Raw genomic sequence first — 22,197 nt, 5'->3', positions numbered from 1 at the left:
CAGGGGGGAGGAGGTGGGAATTGTAGAGGGAGACCTAAACCTAGCCCTAGTGACACCTATCCTGCTCTCTGCCCCATGGCAGAGAAACGAGAGATGTACATCGCTCATGGCCCCCTCCTCCCCTTCATAGTTTATGTACCGCAGGTGTGAGATATGCTATTCACCCAGACAGCCATTCAGACCATACCCTGACAATGTCACAGAAGAGACGAGCCTTCAGTTGATAGAGCAAGTCGACTGACTGCAGTCGGAGAATCGATGATGTCACGACTGACATCAGGGAAGCCTCCTGCTTTCCTGTTTCCCTTTACATCCCTTCCCCCTTTCCCTAATGTAACTAGCACCTAGATCCCTGAGGTATCAGTGCGCTGCTACAAATGCAAAAATAAATATATAGATGCGTTGGACATGAAGCACTTAAGCATCCCTGCACCAAGCTACGCAGACATTTTAGTTTATTGCTGATCGACATAGTTAGAGGACTAACACACATGTAACTTTTGCTGAGCAGAAAACTGCAAGACGCATAAGAATACATAAGAACGCTGATGCTTAATGCAAGTAACGGGTATAATAATAATAAAAATAATAATAATACTCGTATGGCCATGCAAATAAAGATGGACGCCACAGGTACATTGGAGTGAATGGCAGACGCTTCAAGAACTTGAGACACAGACAAGGCTTACACGCCTTTGCAGTCGAAGCTGGCAGGACAGGCTTCCAGCGCGGCTACCGTGCACAGACAGCTAAGGATGTAGGGAGAAGGAAACTTTCAAGATAGCAAAAAGGACAGAGTGCCTGCAGTGAACTTGAGGCGAAAATCCTCATAATTTCAGGCAAGAATTATCATTTTGTGGTCCCTAAACACATGACCTGAATCTGAGACAAAGGCTATTCATTCGAGGCAGACTGAGAAGACTGTTCCCATCGTACCACAGGCAGAAAGATGCATAAGAAATACAGGTTCAAATCTGAATGTTCCGTCTCGCGGCTTTGGGGTCATTCCCACTACCTTGAGTTGTTGTATTAGGCCTGTTACCTGTCAAGGATCCAAGACCGAGAATAACCTGTTTGTCCAGTCCCTATTCACCATCCGTGATAAGCTCACACAATGTTGCATTAGCCAACCATCTTTAAACTAACCTGTAACTTTGCATTTGATACTTTTGGAGGTGGTCGAAGGAGGAGCCACCGGATATGGTTTGCCCATTGAATACACTAATCCTTCATAGAAAATATATGTAGTTCACCTCACTAGCCATTCCCATTCCCTTTCCCTTCCCATGTTAGGTTTTTGGGATATTATCATGTTTTGTGATGTCACACACTAACAAAACCGATTGACAACCGCCTAGACACTGAGTGTGTGTGCAGAATGTTACATTGCTCATGCTACAATCCCTGTCATCTGAACATGCAATAAAGACAGTTGAACTTTGTCCCGTGGCTGGGTCTGTGTTCTTGGTGCAGGGGATTTCCAAGTCCCAGTTCCTCTTGCATATAGGTGGGCAGGCTGCTAATAGTCCTCTGGCGAATATTACAGGTAAGTGAACTGCAGGCGCTCTGAGTTCAAGACCCATTTGTTACTATTCATAAGGGCAAAATGGTTTGGCGCACACTTCCAAACTTTGAATCTAAAAGTATCTCTAACTTCCATGTAAACTAATCCATAGAACTGCCATCTTTCTTTGAAAACGCAACCAATTCGGCTGAAAGATGTCTCCATACACTAGATGTTCGGAGAACCCAGAGGTACTACCTCAATAAAACGAAACCACTTTGGAGTACAGCTCAATTCTTGGACTCCATTGCCACGGCTAGAGAAGGGTATACAGTCTCGAAGTCAGCAAATGGATTGTTAAACACATCCAGATGTGTTACTATCTGTCAAACAGAATGTTGAAAGCCACCACCTCTTTGGGGCTGCATCCTATTGGAAGCAGATAGTGCGGGCATAACCATGGGGCAAAGAATGGATAGCACCATTGTCCTCTGACTAGGAAGTGCCCATAATGCCCCAGTAAACAAGTTTTGTAAGCGAGGAACACCAGTGGTTTCTGTTTGCACCTAAAATGTGGCCTTGCGTATGTATTTTTGTCTAGGGCAACTAAACCTGGAAGTTCTGTCCTGGTGATGGGGCAGCCAGGAATAGTGCATTCTAGTGTAAAAAGAACAGATTGTGAAAATTATTTGATCAGAGTGTGTACCCTGAGAGTTGATGCCCTTCTTTGCTCCAACCTTTCAGAGACATTTATGCAGCATGTATTGACGTTCAACTCGTTTGCGGACAATCCTGGCATCCTCGAGGACCCGAATCTCGTTGTCCGGATCCATAAAAAGTGAGTAGCCATGTTCAGAGATGCCCATCGCCTATTGCCTGAATTTGTAGTAATTGAGCATTGGAAATCTCATTAGTGGGGACCCAACAGGATGGTATGAGTATGATGTGCAAAATTGGTCCTGTCTATCCTGTATACTGCCATCCAGGGTTCGTTTGGACTGCAGTATTTGTTGTTCAATCAGCAGCTACCTCGTTAATGGCTTTTACGATCACCTTTAAACCAGTTGCCCTCAAATTTGGCACTAGCCTCTGTAGCTTTCTACCTTTAACCATACATCTTGCACTTGGAGTCAGGACAGTTAAGTTGTGACAGGCATGGGTATTGATGCGGCTTAGCTTTCCATTTGAAGAGAATTCATGAGTTTATTCCCCCGAGGTGAGGGTTTTGTGTTAATTGTAGATAGTAAGATGAATCATGTGATGGTCTAAATATTCAGCCTTGTCGCACATGGTCTGAAAGTGTTCTTGTTTGATGCAAAGGTGGAACCCCCCAAACTAGGATGCTCTGTCAAATTACAAAGAAAACTGGGCGACAGTATACAATGCTTGAGTAAGCCCATTTGTGAGGTAGAGATGTTGAATATAAAAGTTTTGTAGATACTATTGTTGCACTGATCTTAATTATCATAGCTTCTATTTGGCAGCAAACGTACTTCTTCTCACTTCAGCATGTATCTGATATCTCTCATAAAGGCTGTGTTCTGTGTCTACATGGAGGAGAAAACATAACACCTGAAAACCCAGGTGGTGCCTAAACATAACCGTCTGTCAATGTAAAAGACCTATTCCTGTATTCTAAAAGTGTTGTTTGTTAAACATAACGAACACAGCGATATCTACAACATTTATTGTAAAGGAAATTTCTATTTACTGAAATACTTCCACTAAGAAAGCCTTATAAGGCAGCGGAACTACAGTAAAAAAATAAATACTTCTAAACATTTTCTATTGTTTCAGTCGTTGTTAAGTCTGTTGGTTGGCCTAACCATCGACTTCAAACAGATCACCAATGTCTGCAAAATGATCCACCTTTTCTTTTTTTTTCTTTTGGACAAACCCGACCAATAGTGAGGGTTCAAAACTGAAAGAATGCTCACATGTGGCAGGTAAAACACACACATCCGTGATACATATCACACAGATAAGTATTGTTTCGATGTGTCAACTACAGAAATGTCTTTGTTCCAGTATAGTAGAATTCTAATTCATCATGGTAACTCAAAAGTGGTTCTGCAAACAGAAGATGAATGTATACTTTAAAATGGTAGTCTACTGAATAGTAAGACTGGAAGAAATAGTGAGGTGAGAACTTGAACCAGTCAAATGTGGGGTCATTTGAGGTCCTGCAAACCATGTGGAAGTTTGCTAGAGATTCAACTGGAAATGTTCATGGTCTCACTGGGGCAAATAACCTGACCCTAACTCGAGGGGATGAGGCCCCTCTCGGCTTGTGGTAGAGGCCTATCATGGATTTTTGGCAGAGCCAGTCAAGCCTAAGAGGTGAGGTTTGGGTGTTAAAACGGCCCCAGTCCATATCCCTTTTACTTGTGAAACATATTCTTGCCTCATGCCTGTACTACACACTGCTAGTCAGTCTTTCTTGTTCCGTAGGACTTGAACAAATAGCATGCCTAGTGGTAGTGGAAGAGCATGCAAGCAACCTGCATTTGAAATGCATCAAAGAGCTTTTCTGACAAACCGCAACCTGCTCGTTAGCCTAGCAGAGCGAAAACACTGTGCGAAACGGACAGCAAGAGAAAAACGAATCTATTGTCAGGAACTACTACTCTAGCTATCAGACCTTTCTTGTGGTTTTGCCCACCTGTAACACTTCCCGTCTGGAAAGGAAAGCCAGTGATTGGCCCGGGGAACCAAGTGATGGAGAGAGCCAATGGAGAGAGAAGGGGAAAATAAAAATGGGCACAGGTATGTGTTGGTACAGGGAGGAGAAGGACCAAGAGTGGAGGAAGGCCATAACGTGTGGAGGATTGCTGAAGCAGAGTCTAAGGTATTGGTCAGTTGGGGAATGTGGCACTTTGTTTTTCGGTGCACGCAAGTTGTGGGAGTGGTACTAATAAACAGAGTAGGGAGTGAAGGAAATGACAGTGAAAGAGTGACTGAGAGAGGTTTGGGTGGAATGGTGAGCATTAGTGTAGAGGGGAGGGGAGCGGAGAAAGAAAAGTAGTAGCAGTGTAGTGAGGGGAGAGAAGTAAGTGTGGAGGAGTGAGAGCAGTAAAGAGGTAATCGTAGGGATAGTTGGTGTTAGTAGGAAGGTAAATGGGAGGAGAGCGCTGGAGAATGAGAAACCAGTGAGGCCATGAAGCCACCGATCGTTCCGTTATTATGGATTGGTGGACTTTGATCAGGGAAGACCTAGATTGTTCCCAGATAGCGAGGCGTCATTTGCCTTTAGGCCATCGGACAGATGGATTCTTAGATGATAGGAGTTACTTATCTCTAGATTCCATCCTGGGATTGAGGGACGGCTGGGGTAGGGAGGGAATGGCCCTCACTAGACAAGAGGGAGATCAACGTACCTTAACTAGATCCTTTCCTGAAAATAAAAACTCTTGATCTGCCTTCCAGAGTTACTGTGTTCTGAAAGCCATATGTAGCATGTTCAATTTCTTTGCCATCGGTTGAGTGTAGTGAGGTGGAGTTGAGCAGCACAAGTGCCAGATTTTCTGCATTTCAGGTCCAGTTTGCATCCCCAAAAGTACCTCATGATTATTTGTGGGTGACCTTTAGGTTGGATTTGGTTGGCAAGGCTCACTGTTAAGGAACATCCATATAAATAATTTTGATGAACAAAATATATATTTTGTCAATTGGACACCTTTTAACGAACAGCAGCAAAAGTGATAATGGTTTTATCTTTTTACACCAGAAAAAAGGAGGCGATGGAACCAACTCTCCAGTGAGATACCAAATTTGTGATCAAGGCTTCCGATGAAAGTGGGGAGTGTGACTAATCCAGTGGGTGTGTCCCCGCTCCCCAAGGGGTAGTTCCCCCTTTTGAACTAGGGAAGTGAACACACTATACTTAACCCCCCACCACCTCAGGGGACAAGTCAAGTGGGGAAACCACTGGAGGTGACCTCCTCTTGTTATCACACTCCCCCTTTTAGAGAATGGGAAATCCCCAGAAAGTGATATTATTATTCTTTCCCCCAAACCCTAATGCCTTTGTTGGCTATGTGGGAGCTGTGAGGGTCTAGGAGATATGGACACAAGGGTGGCATGTTGATTGGCAAAGACTTTTATTTTAAAGTTAATTGGGGGCGTTGGAGGAAAACCTAACTAGCCCTATCTCTAAGAGTAGTTTCCCATCTTCAACAAAACTAGCTAATGATTCCTGTGGGTTCCGGCGCCCTATAAAAAATAAATAATGAAGCTGTCCACGTCGGAATGTCCAAAGTAAAGTTTGCCCGCCTGTGTCCAAAACCTACTCTATTCCTCACAAGCTAAACTACGTATAATGTGCACTGGGAAAATGTCTCGTGACTGCTGATCTGCAGCCCAAACATATCGGCCAAGCACCAAAGTGCCAAAAGGTGTAGAAAATCAATCCAAAAGTTTCACAAGACTAAAGGGTCGTCTCTTTCCAGCATTTGAAAACAAGTTTCCACAAAGACCCAAGGGTTTGGGTCCCTTTCTCCAGGGTCTTTCCTCTGTATCTGCACCTCTATTAAACTGCCTTCTGTGGAAGGGACTCATGTTCGTTCTTGATCACCCCTTCCTTGGTTTACTCTCCTGCTATTAGGGAGAATTCTCAGAAATGTGTGAATTCCCTTTTACCTTAGAGACCCCCAGCACTTTTTGCTGGACTTTAGGACTTTTAATTTCTAACCTGAGAGAGTGAGATCTTTTTCCCACTCTCTCATGTATTTTTCTGTGATTTGGACAGTTTCTTTTTGACTTTGGAGTCTGACAAACTCCATAGGCATCATCTTTACATTGTGACACACAGCACCTTCAGTCCACGTGACACAGGGAAGTCTCTTAGATTTCCCAAAGGTTTAAATACCTTCTCTTAGTGAAACTAATGTTTCCATAAGCAGTGAAGTGTTATTGACTTTACTTAAATTTTGTAGACCGAGCACACACTATCTTACCATAGGGTGCTTGAGGGGTTACTTGGTAGCCCCTTTGTCTAGTTTCACATGTAAAACTTTTGTAACCCTTTCTACAATTAATGGCTGCTGGCAGTGGTTTACTTTTTACTACCATTGTGGGTTTTTACCGCGGGCTGCCATTGCAAACTTGGTAAAGCACCCATGGGTCAAAATGGCCCCGGTCTTGTTTTTTCGCCCTTTACTTTCTGGAAAGGCCCTTCTTGAGATTTACTCTGCACGCCGAACCAGGTTTGGTCCCTTTGTTCGTTTTGTCTTTGGCAGGATTCACGATTGAAGGCTCCAGTATATCTGGCAGGGGCAGGAAGTGAGGAAGGGGCCCGAAACTCCCTCAGCTTAATCCCCTTGATTGCAGGAATGCACCCAAAGGTGATTGGCCGGCTGTCTCTCTGGCAAGGACAGCCACCATGCTGTGTGATTGACAGCTAGGCTGGAATGAATGGGAGAAACCTGCATAAAAGGCAAGGCTTTTTGGCTTGGAAGGCAGAGTCGACCACTGGACGTAGGAATCCGAAGAAGAACTTGGAAGAGATGCCTGCTGCAACTCCTGGACGGTTGGTTTGCCCGGTGAGCCGATGTGCCCCTTGAGTTGGTGGGACCAATCAACTCCAAAGTGAACTCGTCTGGACATCCTCTCTGAGCTGGCTGTACTTCCTTGCTGCTGCAGGAACCGAAGTGCCAGGGAGAGGAACACCAGATTCGAGTGCATCACTTTTAAGATGGACCCCTGCTGAAGGAAGATCCCTGGACTCGTTTGATGCAGGGCTGACCAAGCCTGAGCCACCGATAGAGTCCTGGACCCCAGATGCAAGGAAAGTCCTGAGTGGTATCTGTGAGACTGCAGTGGTGCTGTTTGCTGGGACGTGAAGAGCTGAAACCGTGAAGTGTTGCTGAATAGAAGTGTCCTTTTCTGTCGCCCACCGTCCCGTTGTGTTGCAGGAGTCCCCGGAATTCCTCCGTCTTGTTCCCACGACTGAGGAACAGGAACAACAGAATCTGCAGAGCCACACAGGAACAAAAGCCAGCAGGAACCATTTTATCTAACCAAAGGTACTGTACAGTCTAAGAGAACTTACCTCTTGTCTAGTAGCCCTACTTGTTCTCAGTTGAGACTCGTCTAGGTTACTTTTGTAGAGTTGCTCACAGCTTCTTTTCCTGACAAGCCTCCCAGCTTGTGGCTCTACATTAATGCTACCTTTTACACAAAAACTTCTAAAACATTGTGCAAGACTTTTACTTGCCTGCAAGAAGTGCTTCAGCTTACCTAGACTTTTGCCCAATTTACTTTGGCCTGGCCTGGCTCCCTGAATGACCATTCTTCCCTCTGATTTTGTACGGGATAACCTACTTTGCATTGGGGGTTTCCAAAAGTACTTACCTGCTTCAGAATATTTGTGTTATTTCTTGTTTTATTCTAATAACCCTTTTCTTTGACATACTCCTAAGTATTGCTCTAAATGCAACAGTGATATATTAATGTCCACAGTGTCCTAGGTATTTGTCACCCGAGGGTGTAGGAAGTGTCTGTGTGCCATCCCCGATGGGTGTCTTCTGATTTAGAGAAACTAAGAGTGTGTATTTGTGTGTTACTATTATATTGCCCCTTCTGAAGAAGGCTTATTCAAACTGACTGTTAAATTAATAATTGTTTAATCAAGAAACCTTGAGAGTAAGTGTTTATTTGGATACTTGTCCCTATGAATCTCTGTGTAACCACCCTACTGCTCACATTGACCCCTCTTGAGATAAGCCTGGCTGCTCAGCCACACTACCAACCTGTGTAGTTCAGATGTATACCAAAGGTTGGGTTCCTATTGCCAGGAGGTCAAGGTTGTTGTAGTGCACCCAAAGGGTACTGCACCAAATCTTGCCTAACGGGTACTTCCCTCCTTACAATCCTCTTCGGTCTTGCCGTCTTTGCCTTGTATTAAATTAAATTGCCATCTTGTAACTGCTGCTTCCTTGTGTGTTTTGCCTTGCTCAGAGTGTGCTTTCGTGATCCGCCGTTTATAGGTGTGGGTAAGTGTGATGGAAGTCTGGTGTGTGTAATGTTTGGTAATTGCCTGACCCTGCCTGACCATTGTAGTGGGACATGTCAAGTATATGGCTCGGGTGATAGTCTGTTTTCCCCTCACAGCGAGTAGTCAGTGAGAAAGTGTTTGTGTCGTGGGGGGTCTTGCTGGGGTTGAGTCCCTACATATCCTACCTGGTAGGATGGGGTAAAGGTTTTGCAGGGAAGAGGATACTGTGTTTCGCCATCCGGTGTCCCACTTCCACTCCCTGAAGACCCCCCATCTAGGTGATCCTCCTGCACTGGTCCACCCCCAGGAACTGGATCCAAAAACAATGGCCGTGTCCTGGCCACCTGGATGACAGATCCCCGGGGACTAGCGGGTGAGACACCTTCAGGCTTGTCACAGCTGCCTCACCTACCTTGGCTTATGGAAAGGTGCTCCCCCATCTAAAGTAGTGGGGACTTCATCACAGAGCTGAGATGTGATGAACTAAAACTTCCTCTTCGAACGGCTGGTTTGGTTTCTGACCACAAGTATCCACAGTCCTTGCCTGAAACAGCAGAGCAGTTGATGGCAGAACCCCCTGGAGGAGCATCAAAAATGTAATCTGGAAGCCCCAGTGCTGATGTGCGCCATCTCTCTACACCGATATGGAGTAGTCCCTTGGTCCCTTGCTAATGGCCGCCACGTTCGTTTTGTGACACGACCGTCGAAACACCTGCTCCATCAGCTGATTGGCTGCAACTATATCAGCCAACCAGCGTGACGAGAGGCAAAAGCCGGCCTTGCTTCCGAAGGCCTGATTCACAAGGCTGGTCTGTGCCTGTCCGGGCCATAGAGGCATAAACCGCTGCCTCACCCCCATTTCATCTCGACACTCGGAGAGCTCTCCTCCCTGCTCGGAAAACAGCTGCATTTGCACCACTTATTGACGGAGCCCAACTCCACGATCCTGAGACAATGGCTGCCGCTATCGAGGGTAAGCCCACAAACGGGAGCCACGATTAACTATTGGCTCATCACGTCTCCCAGTTGCGGCAAGTGTACATTGAGCCTTTTTTCACATGTTGAGGAATACGGTATTAACAATAACACACCATATTTGCACTCTGCATCTCTCTATATTCAATAAAGGTTATGGCTTCTATGTTCTGCTAAACTTACACTGTGCTAATTCCAGATGCCAATGAACACTCTGGCCCATTTGATATCATGCGAGCCGCAAATTCCCTTAGGTACCACTGATGTTACCCACACTTTACCATTGCCTAATTGTGGTTGACGACGGGCCCAAACTATGCGCTTACTCACATCCCGCCACTTGCATATGCTAGCTAAAAATATTGTCATTTATAATGACATACTCTCATTCGCCCTGTACAATTGCCTATAACGGTTGCAGCCTTATGCTTTTGCTAAATAGGCTTTGTGTCCCAGTCTAATGGCTATGAACGGCTGTCGCCCCATGTTATGGTATATTCTCCCATTTTCTGCATGTGACTGCCCTATGATAAGCGCATTTCACTATACTAAGTGCCTGTGTAGCCCTATGGATCATATCTGCATTCTACTGTGTACAGTTCTCAACAACGGATGTAGCTTTATGCTTTTGCTTAATACACTTTGTGCCCCGGTCTAATTGCTATGAATGGCTGAGGCCCCATGCTATGGTATATTCTGCCATTTTCTTTATGTGGCTGCCCTATCCGAAGTGCAACTCGCCATACTAAGTGCCTGTGAACATTGCATCCCTTTGAAACGTCACTTACTCTGCCCTATCTTTTGCATAATTTCCATAATTCGTATTTTACCAATCCTATAAGGGGCTACCACTGCAGCCTTCATGGTATGTTAACTACGAATCTTGCCATCCTGTATCACTAGATCCGTCCATTGCTTGCAGGAAACATCTAGTTGTATTGTGCTTCATCGATCGACAGATGTTGACCATTGCCTGTATTGAACTACTAAAAACCATTCCAGATTCACCTTTCAAACATACGTTTGTCCATCCTCACCGAACAACCCATCTGCCCACATACAGGTGCATCGTACCGGTATTCCAAGTCATGCACTCCCTCAACATAACTATCCTAGGAACACTTATATTAACTTGTTCAGTCAGTATACGTTATCTAGCGCCACACACTTCCAACTCCAGGGCCAATCCCCAGACATACTTTGCCTAGGACACAGCCAACACCACTGTGGTCACGTTTTCTCCTACCAGGACTGTACCGCCACTTCATTATGAACATATAAAACCTACAAAATTCCTGCCACCATTAATTCTCATCACTGACATTTGAACTTGTTCTGTTAACTTAGGCGCTAGTCTAATTTGCCCACTTACCCCAGCCCAATGGATGCAACAATATGCCACTAGACCCACGCCTAATCACCCGTGCCCCACTAACCTCAGAAATCATATGCTTGGATCTAGGCTATATAAGATACTCCTACCGCCTTCCAATCAGAGCGATAAACTGAATACTCAAACCTTATCTAAGAAGAAATTCAAACATAAACCTAACCAAGATACCAACAACCTAACTAGTCAGAAAACTCTACTATGCCTACCCAACCTACCGGATAATAACTATATCTAGAATCTAGCAAACACAATGTTAACAAACTGCAAACTTTGCAAAATGATGCCTTAAGAATTGCATTAAATATTGCAAGAAGGCAGCACATTTTGGATGCCAGGTGCACCACTAAATGTCTATCAGTCAAGGATAGAATCAAATTCAAATCATTAACCCTCACCCACAAATGTCTATCCAACTCGGCCTCCAAATATTTAGTGGACATATTCGCAAAAATGCATCAGAACGTCCCATCAGAACCTTGCATTCAAACTGCCTCAAGCTCCCAAGATACAAGCTCATGAAAGTAGGGGCAAGCAGCTTTCCGGTTCCGGCAGCTCAGAAGTATAACTCCATGCCTGTAGCCTTAAGATCAGATGCTTCCTACTACAGTTTTACGAAAGACTAAAACTTGGCTTTTCTCCCTTGATATATAACAATGCACCCAGCTGCCATCTGTGTCCATATGATTGACTCTGCCTGCTTGTACACATATGTATAGACATTTTGAAAATTCAATTATATTGTAGATCTATAATTATATGTAAATAATATTAAGTATTTGTTCTACCTTGTAACCTGTTTAATTAACTATGTAACCTGTAACGCGCCCAGGTACCTCGGGGTTCGATGTGCTATATAAATAAATATAAACAAGTGATGGGAGAGAAAGAAACCCACAGAGTTTGAGATCTTAAATACTCTTTGTAGGTGTGGCAAGGCAGAAAGAGAGTACATAAGGTGTGGCATTCCCACCGGTGGTCAGCGCCACAGAAAGGTTGCCAGACTTGCTGAGTGAGTAGCCAGAAGGTTCCGGGCCGGGGGAGAAACCTGGGACACTGGCCCACAAGAGAAGCACAGCCAGAGTCCCGCACAAGCCAGTGTGAAGCTAGAATAAGCTGCATTCAACGCTGAATCCAGTAGGCAAGTTGTTTAAGCAGCATCGCGTCAGAATGACCTACTATTTCCCCCCTTCCCACCCCTCCTGCCCCTCTCACCCTTGTGCATAAAGGGATGTGACCTAGCAGTTTGGCTGGACAGCCCTTGTTGTGGGTCGGGGACCAAGCCTGATTTGCATATGGTCTTTCCCCTTCTGTAATGGCTTGGCAGGTTGAAGAACGATGGTATGGATGGTATCCAGTGATTTTTAACGAATCGAAAATAAAGAATGCATTTTTGACGAAAAAAAACAATATTTACATTTTTTTTTTTTTTTTTAATTTTTTAAAAATATTTGTGGGGGTGGGGAATTTGGTTTGTTTTTGTTTTGGTAAAATTGCATTATTTATTTTGCAATTCAGTTAACTCACATAGATCTGTCTGGAGGGTTACCCAGAGCAATGCCAGAGGTTACGATTAATTCTAACCCTTCCGGCCATCACCTCTTGTGTTTTGCTAACTCACTCAATTTAGTCATTAATATGCTCATGGGTACTCTGGTTCGGTGACAAATTGCAAGAGTCACTAAAACAAGATTCAATTAGCACAAATTGGACATTAAAATTAGCAATATAAAGCCATCAATAGGAAGGAGTTTTTCACCGTTTGGCCCCGCTGTGCCACATTTGGATTTTACACTATTAGATTTTGTTGAACACAAGCTAGAAAAATGGCCACATGTACAGCGACGAAAGCTGAAATCCGTTACATTTTGAACGTTCATGTTCTTAATGAGTCTTTGTGAGATACAACAAAAAGAGACAGTGGGCTATTTAAACGACACAATGGTTCTTCCCATGATACACATATAAATTCTAACCTAAGGAACCAGTGTGTCTCTTCTTTCCTTAGGTCTCCCTTCTTGCTCCTATGTACCCACTCAGTCCATGTACCAAATAGGTATTGAGTGTTACACAAATGATTTTGCAATGTGTATATTAAAAAAAATCATTATTAATCATTAGCACAACAAAAATATCTCAAACACAATCTTCATAAAACCCAATGTGGTTAAAGTGTAGTGCAAATTCTGCGTTGGAACTTTATAGTTTTAAGGACCTTCTTGCATCTAGGTACCCTTAAATCTTGTCAATAGAATACAATACCTCACTCCTTTCTTAATGAAAGGTATCACATATCTGTGGTTACACAACACTGTTATTTGGTCACCGTGCTCAACACCCAACATGTTTCGTTCTTCTGGGGCTATTCTGCTCTAATTGCGAGAACTTCAGGGGACCAACGTAATCCCACTACAAACAAAAAAACACAACAATTTGACTCCTTAGATCCCTTCTTGGAATGTATCCCTCAGGACAATTCTCTTTATACCTTGAGGTCGAAGAGGGGGAAGCACAGCATGCACTGATTTACTTTTGATCCTGCGCATGGGAATATACAGGTGTCCTTTTACTGGACTTCTTCCTTACTCAAACGCAGTGTTTCTTCTAAGGCTTCCAAATGGACCTGATTCCGTTCGTTTTTAGTTTTATTTTACTTTAGACAAGGTCCTCTGTGTCAGGCTGTTGTCTGTGCTCACTGCTTATTCATGTCAACGCGTTCATCTGTTGGCGGGGTTCATATATTCCTGTACTTCCGTCCTCCTCTCCCTGTAGTTGTGTGGTTTGTGTTCTCCCATTTTAATGAGTCTTTACCGTGGGAAGTATTTACCATGGGAACTGCTCTATTGCTTGGATTGTTGTGATAAATTACAACATTTTTAGAAACCTGGAATATTTCTATGAAAAATATTGAGGCTTCAATTGTGGCACCCCCTGACTTCTCAAGTGGCATTTAATCCCACCTTACCTCTTTCTTTCTACTCTTTCAGGTATTATAACTGGGCAGTAGCAGCACCAATGATACTTTCCTTGCAGGCCTTCCAGATGAATCTTCCCAAGGTACTCCTCTACTTTTTGCCAAGTGTATCTCTTTGTTTTGGACCGTTGAGAGACTTTGGCTTGGATGGTTGCTCTTTGCACCTTTCGTTTTTAAACTTTTCTGTATAACCCTTCCTGATTGCTTGTTTCTCAGCTCACCATTGACCGGTTGGTCAAGGAGAAGATGCCAAAGAAGACAGGGCGGTGGTGGTTCTCTTGGAGGAGGAAAGAATTCACAGATGAGGAGGTAGGCAATGGTGGATGATTTGGTTATGACGGCAAAAGTACTGAGGGGGACAATGTGTACCATTGCAAGTAAAAAAAAAAAAAAAAGTGCCACAGATGGCTTCCACAGTAAACAAGTAGACATGGCATGTTTTTAAACTTTATTCAGTATGAGAAGATGTTGGGTTGGAGGATGGCCTTCATGAAGGGTATGCAACTCAAAGGAGATCAGTCCAAGTAAAACAGTGCAGGATCAATATAATGTTTGCAAAATGGCCAGGTCCAGAGTCCAGAATTCACCCCCATTTTCAACAAAAAAACCCTAGGTGTCTAACCATGGCATAGTTCTGATAGTAACTCAGTTGCACGGCTTTTAGGGAGTGCCAGTATACTTATTTCACAATGATTTATCTTCCTCGTTTCTCTGGGTCTGTGACTTTGCTTGTGGTGATTTCCTCAACATCTATCTAGACAAGACCCTCTTCCCCCAGACATTTCCCAGTGAAACTGGCTGCTAGATATCCATTCCTTCCACACTCAAGGGCACTTTCGGGTGGTCAAAAATAGTCATAGAAGCCCCTCTGCGAGAACGAAAACAGCTAAATGACCTTTTCTTTGGGAAGGTACCCACTCGAGAGTCCGCAGCCACACTTTAGCTCACTGTACCTTTCACAGAAGGGAAATATCCGTAAGCATATCAGTCTTTGTCGCACCCACACAATAGATACACTGGCTGCCATATTGAAATCTGGTGGCATGAACATGTCGGCCCGTGGACCCAGAGTATCAGCTTCTCCACTTCAGTCTTTTTCAGCATTCTCTTTTTGTAATTTTCAAGGTCTTGTTGGGTCACTTGTTTTGGCTCTCGGACAGGGTTCATGACGCAGCTTGTGCACCCAGGTATCACTTCTGTCACTCCCACTCCCTACACAGACCTGTGAGCAAGTTTAAATGATGGAGAAAAGCTGGTTAATGTTGTAAATTTCAAATACTGGTTGTGGGTTTAACTTTCTCTGGGTTTTCTCCCAAGGTACACCGAGATTTCGGAAATACAAATGCCACCTTGATCCCCCCTATTCTTGAAACAGTTTCTCAGGACTAACCTGGGGTTTTCCTTCTGCGGGACTCAAGTTTCCCCCTGATTTTACTAATGAATAGCAGGGGGGTGTCTTGGGGATGCCGCCTAAACAGGCCCTATGGATTGCACCAAGGAGTAGGATTGTGTGGTTCCCCTGATGCCCCCTGAATTCTGCAGTCTTCGGGTGACCACCTCTCAAGGGCCTTGATAAACAGAGTACGTTTGGAGTCTAGGTCATCTGTCTAGGTTTTGAACCTTGATGGTTAAACTGAAGGAGTCCAGTGTGAGTGAAATGATAGTTGATAACATACTTGTCTTCCTTGTCAACTTCTAGCATAAGAGTGAGGGGACATATTCATGACAGTAGTTCATCTCGTACATCATTCCATACAGGCAAACATTCTTTTGCTCTATTATAATCTTTCACAGAAAACATACATTGACAATATAGGAGACAAAAGAAAAAGGGAGGTGAACAAATCTAGCCCATTTTCTTCAATCTCAATTAAAAAAGGCTTTACAAACTGATATTCTGTAGTTCACAATTATATTAATCAAACACTTTACAAGACCCATATGTCTTGATGTACACCATATTCAATCTAGGTTTAAATTAAACACTAGACACTCATGCAGGCCTCCTTGCCAACTCCATGGAAGCCCAAAGGTGTACACAAATGTGAAACAACCTCCACCAACACTCACAGCTCCTTCTACAAATACCAAAAATATCAACTGTGACAATATGTTATCACTCCTCACTCCAATTCTTGACCCAACGTACTTGGACAATGACCCCTCTACCTTGGCCAGCCAATATAACGAAATCAGGTCTGAAGCTATCGAAAAAGTTGCACCACTAAAAAGGAAAAAAGCCAAATCCTTGAATTTTAACAACTCATGGTTCACCCCTGAACTTAGAACTATGCGTGCTTCAAAAAGATCTGCTCAAAATAAATCGCTAAAATCGCCAACCTCGGCACACTAGCTGACAACTACAAAAAAGAAATCATTAACGCCAAAAGTGAAGTATACAACCAGAGAATTGCAAATGCCCAATCCAATACCAGAGAACTATTTACTATTCTCAGCGAATTGTAATCTCCAGCACCTACCCCAGACCATACTATCAAAGATGAACTTTTGTGTTCTAATATTAGAAATGCCTTAGCAGACACAATTTCACTACTACAACCAAAAATGGAATTAAATAAATCTAAAATTAGCCTTCACCCAACCCCGCCTACGGCACCTTCCTCAATAGATCCACCTAAGGTCAACAATTCACATTCACGCCACTCTATCTCAGACACCATCAACATTATCAAAAGCCTAAAAACCCTCTAGATGCAAAGGCGACATCTGCCCTGCAACCTCGGTAAAATAATGTGCAGTCGAATTTACACCCTTTAATAGCCTCTTCAATAGCTTCTTTGCCACCAACTCAGTTCCGAAAGATCTAAAAACAGCTTGGGTGTTACCTTTGCTTAAAAAAACCTAACCCTAGACCCTAAAATCACTGCTCATTTCTGCCCCATCACCACAGTTCCTTTTTCACTAAAAATACTTGATCGTGCAGCTTATCTGCAGATCAAAAAATACCTAGAAGACAATCATCTCCTCAGCCTAAGACAATCAGGATTCAGACCAGGTCATGGCACGGAAACAGCCCTACTTGAATTGAAAAAACAAATGCACCAATATAAAGACAGAGGTGAACTATGCTTCCTCCTTTTTGTTAGATCTCTCAGAAATGTACCTAGCAATACAGGCCTGGGTGGTTCTCAACGAATTGTGCCTCAATGATTAAAAGACCGAGCATATCATCATTGGAAATAAAACCAAACTTGGCAACCTCCCCAATTTGTACAAATCATTCAACATTGATGGCAACACCATCCCGGTTGCCAACGAAATAAAGACCTTGGGGGGCTACATCGACTCTTCACTCACATTAAATAGATAGATCAACGCTGTCGTCTCTGCACCAGCTTATACTGAAAATTGATGAGAGCCAGCAGACCTTTCCTTTCTACAGAAAACACCATCACCCTGGCTAGAGCCTTGATACTCTCCAGGATCGATTATTGCAACTCACCCTTTGCAGGAACAAGTACCAGAATCATCAAAAAATTATAAATAGTACAGAACAATGCTATTAGAGCAGCCTTGAATATTCCAAGTCAGCAGCACATCACAACCATCGAAAGGAACAGCCACTGGCTCCCTGTCCACGACAGGATCAAATTTAAAATCCTGACGCTAACCCACAAATGTATTGCAAACAAGGCACCAAAATACCTTTAGTAACGTTATTAGTAAAGCTCACTCCAACAGACAGACCCGCTCAGCCTATACTAACCTGCTCATCACACCTAGGTATAGAAGACAGCAAGCAGGAGGCTTAAGCTTCCTACCGATAGCACCCAAACTGTGGAATGCCCTCCCCTCTCAACTTAGAAATGACACCTCCTTCTGGTTGTTTAGAAAAAATGTAAAAACCCTTCTCTTCAGAACCGTTTACCTTCAACAGTCACCCAACCGCCTAGATTAATCATCTAATGCCTTTACATGCAAACACATGATGTAATAAGGTAATGTAATGCATAAATCTGTAAATATGTAAATGTGTTGTAACGAATTTGTAACCTTGTAAACCTGTAACATATTCTTAAACAAATTATAGCACCTAGCTGCCTTTGGGCTTTGTGTGCTTTAAATAAATAAATATTTCACATAGTTCAACATTTTATGGTGGTGACACAAACATGGGCCTGGATACAATTTCCCTTCTTGGAGCTCATAAATATATATGCAATTTGGTCAACTGCTCCACCAATCAGTCCTTATTGTCTTATAACGGGCCCCCAGTATAATCATTTCTTCTCTTTACACTCGTCAGGGTGACAATGCTTCAAAATATTTTGAACTGACACAAATATATATAGATCACTCTTTTTTTTTTTCTTTATCAATTTTTAACAATATAACCAGAAATAACCAGAATATGAATTAGTGCAGATTCCATTAATTAAATAAATTCACTCAACCGAACAATATGAACCTACTGTAAAAAAATAAGATAATTAATACAATGAGCTAGATAAAATAGTAAAGGATAGAAACACAGATAAAGAAGAGTAATGAAAAGAGTGTTCCGCGAACATCAAGTAGACATTAAATTCTATTCTCCTAATATTGCACTGGAGGATTGGAACAAGAACCTCAACAGTATGAGCTTGTCCTGTATTATCGCAAGTGTATAGTCTCTGTGAAATCTCTATAGGGGAACAAGTATGGGAGTAATAACCATTAACACTCACTCATGTTTAGAGGTGTTATCTGCACACACGTGTTACTGGGACATTTGGAAGCTTAGATCTTCTGACAGAATCTTGATTCTACTTTGCACTTAAACTGCATTCACCCCCTCTGGTCTCCGAACAATTCTTCCTGTGCATTCCTGAGATTTAGCCCAGTGGGATAGACAGTTCTTCTGAAATGAACAGCTCATTCTTTTCTTTGATATGGGTTTTTTGGTGATGTCACACATGGAAACCAGGGGGTGAGAGAAAGTGTGGGCTGAGTATTTAAGGCCTGCATGATAGTGGGTCGGATGGCAGTACAAGAGGGGAATCCCAGCGTTTCCCCATGTAGTTTTAGCTGCATTGATTGTTTATGTGGTGAATACAACCCCACGGAAAAGGCCAATCCCAGATATAATGGGGCACTGGGCAGAGGCCCTCATGTGCTGGTGAAGGTCTCTATGAGATCTTTAAAGGGCCCAAATTTAATACGAGACATGGGTCAAGACCCAGCAGTGTGCTTAGGGGAAACGTGAGTGCACCTTGAAGCAAGCCCCTGTACGGACAACATCATGAAGGTCATGCGGCCCTGAAGACTGGGGCTGACTTTAAAAGGGAGCAAACACAGAGAGAAAGAAGATGAAAGGGTGAGGAGAAAAAGAAGTGGAGGAGCGAGAGGTCTTGGAGAGTAGACCAGAAAGTGAGGAGAAGGTGATCTGGAGTAAGCAAAGCATGGAGAAGTAGAAAACCCAGAGGAGGGGGGATTGGTAGAGAGATTGGAGGAGAAAGCATGATGGGGTGGTGAAAAGGTAAAAAAGATAAGCTGTGGAGGAGGCGAAAAATGGAAAAACAAAGAAAAGCACACACAAGGGCAGTGGGGCGGTCAAAATAAGAGGGATTGTGTGGTGTCCGGCTTGTTTACTTGACATGGTTGTGTGCTGAGTGAATGATTCCTAGCTGTCTGTGTGGGGCAGCTATTTTAGGAATGCCAGAGGGAATGTAGAATGTTGTGTGAGAGGGATTCTGAGGAGGACCGTCGGTGCAGGACTTAGAGATGGGAACCTGAAGTAGGATGCCTAACCCTATCTCTCTTGTAACCTCCTACCTGAGATCTAAGCAATAAAGTACATTTCCTGTTTGCACTTATCTGACTCCTACGGACTCCTTGCTTGCTGGCTGGCTTACCTGTGGTTCCCAGATACTACAGATTGTAAGAGGAGATACAGAAATAAAAGTGGAAAAGGTGAGTGATAGAGCAGCAACAAAGTGAATAGGAGAAATGGAGAGACTGTAAAGGAGGAAATAAGAAACTGGTAGAAAACAAAAGGAAAATAATGACTTTGACAACCACAGAAGAGACTGGGAAGGCTGTGGAGAAACTAGAAAGGACAGAGGTGACCACTGAAAAAGCAAGGAAGAGAAAGGAATGAGTGGCAAGAGAGATCCCAACATAGGATGGAAGAAGCGTGAAGGAAAGGAATAAATACAGTTACATACTTCTTTATGAGTCCGAATGCAGCAAGGATCAAATTCAAGACCATTTGCATCGTCCATAAGGCTTTGTGGGCCCTGGGACCATGCTATCTCGAACTGTCCCTCCCTAAATACCTCCCTGCTCGAGCCCTCTGCTCCTCTAACTCCAACTCTCTGCTTGTCAAACGCTTATCCAAGCGAGCGGCAGGTCTCTCTCCTCGGCTGGTGCCTTTTTGGAATGGCCTCCCTGCCCCTCTCAGACCTGAGCTGGGCCTTCTTAAGTTCCGGAAACTTCTCAATACTTTGCTTTTCTGTACCTGTACCTCTTTCCCTTCCCTGCTAATCGCCCTACTGCCACTGAGGCTGGCGGTCTGGTCCTTCATGTATCTCTGTTACCAGGCACTCTACCCAGTCGACATCAGCACGCTCATGCGCCTTCTGCACTTCCCTCATGGGCTCCCTACCTGGCAGTTGTGCATTCCACCCATGGGATTCCTCCATCCTAGTACTAAGCCATTGGCCTACTCCATGGCTCCCTTTGACACTTCCCTCCCAGGCTCCCTCCAGCACGTGCCATGCTGTTACCCTACTCCCTCCACCCCCCCCCCAATACACCATCACTTCCCTATCTCTCGCACCTCTCCTCACTGCACTTGCACGTCCGAATGTCACAAGGTCTAGCAGGACCGCGATTGTATATTTACTGCTCTTTGTACTGTTATTTTACTCCCCTGTTCCTTCCCCACTTAGTCTTGTGGCGCCTCGAAACACAATTATGTTGTATAGGTGCCTAACAAATGGTCAATAAATAAATAGCGGGTACTTCCCCATGTGTTGATGAACACAATTTGAATAGGCTGCTAAATCCCTGGGACAAATACCTGCATAAAGGAAGTACCAGGCTTCGATTTCCACCAGACTGACTGTGGCAACTGAAGCCAAGAAGCGGCTAGATGCTACACAAGGTTCTATTTACTGTGTCTGGGCAAGACAGGTATCCCCATAAAAGGAATAACCCTGGCACTTTGTCCAATCCAGACATTGCTTGTTAAGACTAGTCCTGAGAATGGGGCCCCTGATTTAATTTAAATAAAACGTTAGTCTTTTACCCGCCTAACCCCGTTTGTAAATAACCCATCTTTGTACCTTTACTTTACGAGTTCATTGTTTTATTTCGATCTGCCACACAGGATACTATTGTAGTTTTGTACTGTTACAAGGGGTCTGGAGTATCTATAATACTGGACCAGCATGAGATACTAGTAACAGTGCTATGGGAGTTGTAACAGTAAGAAAATGTACAGGGCGTGCAGATTGTCGAGTAAAATGAATAGACGTGTGATGTGAGTTTAAAATAAAGGGCATCTGACCGTCCTCATTGCATTCTAACAACATTTACAATCTTGCATGGAGAAATGGAAATGGCAAATTGTGCATAATCGCTAATAGTCCGCCCCTTCTTAATTGTAGCGTAACTCAAGGACAGTTAAGGAACAGACTGAGGATTCCAATGTTAAAGTTCCACTGCAAAGGTAAGTGAATAATTGATTGATTAATTAATGACACTTTCATGGCACACCTAATTATTGTTTATGCATGCTAAATTGGGTTTTTTTGAAATGTATTGTCATAAATCAGGTTTTCAAAAAGTCTAGCTGAAATAGAAAGCTTCTTTTTCATTGTCCTGAAAAACCTTTGTACGCTGGGGTAAATGTACAAAAGGTATCCATAGGATCTTTTCCCGGGCATGTTTTAGAAACATTTAATGTTGTATTTGGTCTAGAGTGCCCAATGGCGAGCATTGTATCTGTTTGTGTTTTCCCCAACATTAATGGCCGCCAGATTAGGCTTTTGCTGGCCACTGACCTCTTCACTTCCCATAACATGAACAGTAGAAGCACTGTGGTTCAACTATGTTCAGTTGTCATCCTTCACTTTATTATGACATATTAGCTGGTTGGAAGGCACAAAGAGGGCAGACACAAAGATGTGATTTTAACAAAACCAAAACCATAGATTTGATCTTACACAATAAAGGAGTAGTAGGATACTCCCCCGCTTACAAATGTTTATCAAAGGAAAAAGTCTCTTGCAAAGTTTCAGGGCTCGTCTTTCAGGAACGTCAAAGCTTTCATCTTGTTGTTTTTGACACTTCCAACCACCTCTCACCTAGTTTGTGTGGTGGAAACATGTCTGTTCAAATAAAAGATTCCATGT

The 22,197-nt window shown here is 43.5% G+C and overlaps 1 protein-coding gene across 3 annotated transcripts in view; it reads left to right on the top strand.

Annotated features, from left to right (window-relative positions):
* Window positions 1–22,197, top strand: part of LPIN3 (lipin 3) — a 679,959-nt gene that overhangs the window by 438,347 nt on the left and 219,415 nt on the right. For all 3 annotated transcript variants that reach the window (XM_069652299.1, XM_069652298.1, XM_069652300.1), the window contains exons 10-13: window positions 2,249–2,342; window positions 13,851–13,920; window positions 14,054–14,146; window positions 21,451–21,512. In XM_069652299.1, the coding sequence (XP_069508400.1) occupies window positions 2,249–2,342; window positions 13,851–13,920; window positions 14,054–14,146; window positions 21,451–21,512 (319 nt within the window). The remainder of the gene's footprint in view (window positions 1–2,248; window positions 2,343–13,850; window positions 13,921–14,053; window positions 14,147–21,450; window positions 21,513–22,197) is intronic.

Source organism: Ambystoma mexicanum, chromosome 3p (genome assembly GCF_040938575.1).
Source record: "Ambystoma mexicanum isolate Mex_15411 chromosome 3p, UKY_AmexF1_1, whole genome shotgun sequence".
Taxonomy (NCBI): domain Eukaryota; kingdom Metazoa; phylum Chordata; class Amphibia; order Caudata; family Ambystomatidae; genus Ambystoma; species Ambystoma mexicanum.
Note: the sequence above shows the minus strand (reverse complement) of the source record. Positions and strands in the feature narration are given on the sequence as shown.